Source organism: Falco cherrug, chromosome 7, assembly GCF_023634085.1.
Source record: "Falco cherrug isolate bFalChe1 chromosome 7, bFalChe1.pri, whole genome shotgun sequence".
In the NCBI taxonomy this organism is placed as follows: Eukaryota; Metazoa; Chordata; class Aves; order Falconiformes; family Falconidae; genus Falco; species Falco cherrug.
The window spans coordinates 34,353,528-34,359,527 of NC_073703.1; the positions used below are offsets into that span (position 1 = coordinate 34,353,528).

The 6,000-nt window shown below is 38.3% G+C and overlaps 1 protein-coding gene across 2 annotated transcripts in view; it reads left to right on the plus strand.

The window, feature by feature from the left end:
- The window catches only part of WDHD1 (WD repeat and HMG-box DNA binding protein 1), a 29,958-nt gene extending 24,240 nt beyond the window's left edge, over nucleotides 1–5,718 (plus strand). For both annotated transcript variants that reach the window (XM_055716389.1, XM_005437907.3), the window contains exons 20-26: nucleotides 28–158; nucleotides 1,080–1,136; nucleotides 2,008–2,051; nucleotides 2,212–2,370; nucleotides 2,786–2,919; nucleotides 4,107–4,242; nucleotides 4,787–5,718. In XM_055716389.1, the coding sequence (XP_055572364.1) occupies nucleotides 28–158; nucleotides 1,080–1,136; nucleotides 2,008–2,051; nucleotides 2,212–2,370; nucleotides 2,786–2,919; nucleotides 4,107–4,242; nucleotides 4,787–4,987 (862 nt within the window). In that variant the 3' untranslated portion in view covers nucleotides 4,988–5,718. The remainder of the gene's footprint in view (nucleotides 1–27; nucleotides 159–1,079; nucleotides 1,137–2,007; nucleotides 2,052–2,211; nucleotides 2,371–2,785; nucleotides 2,920–4,106; nucleotides 4,243–4,786) is intronic.
- Nucleotides 5,719–6,000: the final 282 nt, after the last annotated feature.

The following is a 6,000-nucleotide window of genomic DNA, read 5'->3' on the forward strand; positions in this document are numbered from 1 at the left end:
ACTTTCTGATGAATTCCTTCCATTTAGTTACAGGAGCTCTGCCACAGAGTGGAGTCAGCTGCCAGTCAGAAATGTTCAGCAGGACCAAGAAATGGAAGATGCTGGGGAAACTGGTGCCTATGAGGAAGCAGAAGAAACACCAGAAGTACAGGAACAGAGTAAGAAAAATGTGTTCTTAGAATAGGCTGGAAGCTATCTAGATGTCTCTTTCACAGACTTAATAAGGAATTCTGGAAAACTCTCAGATAACTTGTCGTTTGGATAACTTGGCTATGCAGACAAAGGGTTTTCTGTCTCTGGTTTTGGTTTTGTTCCATTGACTTAAAATTTAGGCAAGACAGGCGCCGCACCTGTCACAAGGCACGGCAAGTGAGCTACAGGAGGTTTGGTTTAGAAGCCATTTAGGTAAATAATCCTATTTATTTCACTGAATTTTGAAACTGCAGCTGTAGCAGGGACTAGGTTTTCTGTTACCTAGTTAGAACAGGTATGGTAGTTTCTGATCTGTCTGTCTTGGTGTTGACATGAACAAATGCACAGGAATAATGGAGTGACATGCAGTAATCCTGCCTCTGAGCTTCCTGTTACCTGGAATTCCCTGTGGGAGATGAGTGGCAGTGCCTACCTGAGAGAGGGGGTTCATATTCCAGGTTGTGCCTGCATTTGCTGCAGAGATACAAGTTTAATGTGTGTCATCTGCTCTGTTGCAGTTTGCTTATGCGTTGTACTTAGTAACTGTTTGAGGGACCCTTGGGGAGTTTTTCCTGTTGTCTGTTACTATTTATAATGGACTGGGTTACCTTATGAAATGGTTACTTTTTCAGCTCAGATCTTGCAGGAGTTGAATGGATAGACAAGTAATTTGCTGGGCACACTTTAAGGAATAAGTATACAACTCAAGTCTAGGTAGAGAACAGATGGTTTTGTAAAATTGTGTACAATTTGAAAATGAAAACACATGCTTTAAAATATAGATTGCTTTACTATAACTTACTTGTCTCTTTGGGGTTTTGTTTTTAAATAAGTTATGCTGTTAGATTTTATGCACTTAAATATGTACCCCTTTCTTTTTTCTGAAGGGCCAAATCCTTTCTCCAAAGGTGTCACTTCAGCAGAGGTGACTACTCCGAAGTCTGGTGAGTAAATCTCTGTTTATTCCAGGAGGAGAACTTTGTGCTTCATGACATCTGCTCCTGTTTTTATGCTCTGTTCTCCTGTTATTACTAAAAACTGGTGCATAACACTGTTGTCAAGTGGTAGCTTGCACTGACTGTTGTTTGGATGTTTTTAAGAGGTTCCCTATTCCTGCTGATGTCTTCATTACCTTTATGATGTGGCATAACACTGTTCTGATTGCCTTAGCTGTGCCAAATGATGAATTGGCTGTCTGCCTGGCTGCGTCATGAAGGCATTCTTTAGGAGAGGAGAGAAATGAGACAAATCATCAGTTGATTTGTTTTACTAACTGCAGGCACATTTACTGGTTGCACTTACAAGGCAGAGTGGGTAACTGTCTTCGAACTGTGAGTCTGAGCAGGCAGGGGCAGAATGCGACCTCTTACTGCTTCTTGCTTCTTCCCTCCTGCCAGCCCCCTAGCAAGAATAATAGGAGTGGAAACGGATTTGGGAGTGGAGGAAGTGCTGTGTCTTCCTGTAGATTTGTATTTTAAGCTGTTGGTTCTGTGTGGCATTTCTGATGACTAATAGTAGCTGAGCATGTACAGTATAACCTTCACAGGGCTATTTAAGTGCTTTCTCTTTGTCCGACCACTTTCAAGCCTGGTGGGAACTTCTCTTCTTTGGGGTGGAATACTTGATGCCTTTGATGTAGTTGTCCTCTTCAATGAAACACGCACAATGAGCATTAGCCTTGTTCTTTGGAAATTAGGCTAATGTTTCATCTACTCATCTAAAATGTGCACATTGCTTCATAGATTTATGGGAGTGTGTGTGTACACATGCATGCATTTTTACGTTTGTGGTTTTTTTTTATTTCCTATTAAATAGCTGTAATTGTGTCAAGCAGCCAAGGACGAGTGAATCCCTTTAAGGTAAGAATTTTGCAGCTGGTTTGATCGCGGTGTTCTTAAAATTACGACAGATTACTATAGCTGAAGTTTACATTATAACTATGACTGATATCTTGGAGGGACAGAGGAGAGGAGAACATGACGCAAAAGAAATGAAGTGTTTATTTATTTGTTTTCCTAGGTGTCACCTAACAGAAAGGACCCAGTGGTCCCCTCAGCAAATGTTCTAGACACTATGAGTAAATACCCAAAGAAAACTTCTTTGTCTAGCAGTCGAGCTGTAAACAAGCAGAACCCTCCAGTTATAAAGCCTCTGATTCCCAAACCTAAGTCCAAGCAGGTAATATTTCTGGTCTCTTTACATTGTTTCGGTGAGCAAAGAACAGTAAATTGAATTTTACAAGCTTTTGTCAAGTATGAAACCCTGATGATTGAGTAAAGCATCTTAGATGGCAAAATGCATTTAAACATACCGCCAAAACTATAAAGGTACATAAAAGAGCAACAAAAAAAAAAGAAAACCAGTTGTGGAAACTACATTCTGCACTAAATTGTGTGCTTTTATTTTAAGTAGTGTTAACAAAACATCTGCTATGCTGAAATTGAATGGATTAGATGCTGTATTAATGCAAGTGATTATTATGTCTTTAGGAAAGGCTTGGGGTTTTTTAGGGTGCATGGTGTCTGAGAGTGAGGTGTTCTTATGTTTTTGTTTGTTTTTTTTTTAAAAAAAAAAACCACCTTAATTTCTATAGGCTTTAGCAGCTTCCTTCTTCCAAGCTCGTACACCTACATCTAGTGAAAAAACAGTGGAAGAAAGAGAAGAAAAAACAGGAAACGAGTCCCATCAAGTCAAAGTCACTGCACAGCAGAACACTGAGAATGGAAGGTGAGCAGACGCTTGCATCTCAGTGCTGTATTTCAGTTTTGATAGAATAACAAGTCCAAAACCTACTTCATTTCTGACAACATTGGACTGGCCAAAGTAGCAGAACATCAACATTGAAGTGTTAGCTTGCAAGTTGTCACATCTGTGAACCCACTTCAGAAATCTAGTAGACTGCTACTTATACCACACATATTATCAAGCAAACCTGCATAAAATGCATTGGTTGAATTTCCAGATTGCCTCATTACAAACACAGGGAAAAGCATTCTGTCCGTTAAATCTTTCCCAGTGTACGTGGCAGTGTTATTCAAAGTAGAAGTTTTGCATCAGACTGAGTCAAATGTATAAGTGAATAATAAATGAACAATGCAAAATGTGATTTTTGGGGCTCTAAGCAATGATTTTTGCTTTGATACCTGTTATGCATTTGATAATAATGACCTTTGAATGATAAATGAAACCATGCTGCTGTGCCAGTTCCAGGTGTAGGAAACACTTGAAGTTTAAACATCTCTAGCAAATCTCAAAGGAAGCCTGAAAGCTAAGGGTTTTATGTGAAAGTGTAAAAGCTTTATTTTAGTGTGTTTTTAAAAAAAAAAAAAAACAACAAAAAACTTATATGACCTTAGGAGCACATCTCTTCCCAGCTAAGACTCTCATCTGTCTTGTTCCTCTGGAGTAGATGTATTTTCTAACAATCCAAGTCCTTATGAAACTTGCATTATTATAATAGTGTTACATTTAGACTTCTTTTAACTGAGGAAGATGAAGGTAATTATTATTCATTTGGACTAGCGTTCTTTTCATTAACATTTACAGATAGTGTTCTAAAACAAGTGGCAAGGAGAATTGTGAAAAGGGTTAGCTGAAATATGCTAATACATGCTGTATTTTCAGGGTGATGGGACCCTGTCAGAAAGGAAGAAAACCATTATGCTTTGTCATTCTAAAACTGAAATGTTAATCTCCATATATATCAGTTTTAATAAAAATGCCTGACTTAGTCTTGCCTTGTCAGCATCTTCTCTGAGCATACTGCAGCAGAAGAGAGCTGACCGCTGACTATATATGTCTTTTTATTTCAAGAACAAAAAAATCCAGTTAGGTGGTGTTTAGAAATGTTGGTTTGGGGGATATGGTTTTCCTATGACCTTCTTAAACAGACAATCTCTGTGTGCTTGTTTTAGGCCAAAGACAGGATTCCAGATGTGGCTAGAAGAGAACAGAGCAAACATTTTGACAGATAATCCTGATCTGAATGAAGCAGAAGTAATAAAAGAAGGCATGAGTCGATTTAGAATACTGTCGTCAGAGGAAAGAATGGTAACCCTTGGTTATTTTCGATTAGGAATTTTTTTTCTTTAAATTCCACTGTTCTCCATCTTCATGGGCTTCGATTTTGAGTTGGGCCAGGCTCTACAACATACACTTTATGAAAATATAACTGTCTGAATAATAAGTAATAGCAGAAAGCAGCTTTTCTGAAGTGAGGCATGTGAGAAAAATGTAACCAATGAAGAAATAACAAAAGAGAAGGGAAGGAGTTAAAAGTGATGTAGCCAAACTGAATTCATTGAGACTTAAATTTGTTCTAAGATTTTTTTTGTGTTTCTTATTTGTCCAGAAATACAATTAAGAGCTTCAATTTCATATACAGGCTGAAATATATAGAAGTATAGTTTTGAAGGAGAATGTTGTTAGAAAGAAGGTAAGCGAGGAAATTGTTTCTACCTTGATCCTTGTAAGTTCTTAACAGGAATTATTTCAGTGCCTCCCTAGAATCAGAGAAATAAGGTGTATGAAATGAAGTGGTGAGTTTTGTGGCCTAATCTGTAGTTTTCTGTTTAATTATGTGCTTTCTTCAAAGGTGTGGACTGAGAAGGCAAAAAGAGGATCAGTTAGTGATTTGGCAGAAGATAAAAAGCGAAAGCGTCCCACAACTGATGAAGATGAAATGAAAAAGGACCAGGAACAGAAATTGGAGGACTCAAATATATCTAAAAAAACAAAGCCTTTAGATCGATCTACCAATGTCAGATTGTCAGCTTTTGCATTCAAGCAGAGCTAAACAATGTGGTACCTTCTCAGTGTCTGTTTTCTGAAAATATTAGGTAGCTCTGTATCGAGAAATTTGCTACTGTGCTCAGAGCACTAGCAAAAGAAAAAAAGTGCCTTGCTCCAAATAGTCTTTTAGAAAGTATTTCATTATCAGTTCTTGAGGGAAATGTTGAATCCACTTTCCCCAATCTTCTGCAAATTACTAGTATGAAGCTTGATAGCAAAACTAATACCGAGGAACCCTGTTACCTAGAAGCACAGTTCCACACAGTGTTGTGTAGCTGTGTGCCTCATACTTGTAATATTTGATGCTAAATACAGATTAATTATTCTGAGGAGGATGAACTACGTCCCAGAGCTGTTCTCTGGTTTTAAAGAGGCGAAGTAATGGCTTCTATGCCTTTCCTCCTGCCGGCTGCAAACACTTGTAAGAGAAAGGTGCTCAAGGAAGTGGGGGCAAGGGGAGGATAGCTTAACATGTTGCTGGTGTTCAGCTGCATTTTCAACACTTGTGGCTGTGATGAGGGCAGAGATCAGCCTGATACAGGCAGGGAGAGAAAACCAGGGCAGAAGCTGAATTAGGAAGGTCAGGTGTGCAAAAATGAGTCCTTCCAGGCTGTGCAAATGTACTTTCCCAGTCTGTGCCTCAGCAGGGTCCAGAAAGTGCTCAGAACTTGAAAATATCTGTATTGTTTCATGTAATATTTTTTTTAAATAAAATGTGAATGTTTCTTTGTTTAAGGGTGGTCTCCTTTGCCGTTTTTTGTAATTAAACTGACTTTTACCTACAAGTCATAAGGCAGTTGTATTTACCCTTCTCTGGAGAAAAGGCAGTATGTCTAATAAATGTATTTGAAACAAATTTTGAATTCTTTTTTTAAGAAAAGGCAAAATATTTTAACTCTTTAGCATAACAACTGAGACTGAAGAGTTCTCTTTTTTGGGGGGGAGTGGGGAGGGTTTGCACATCCTTTCATTGTTTGCCTTTTTTATTCCTCTTTGTATTATTACTGAAAAGGCCAA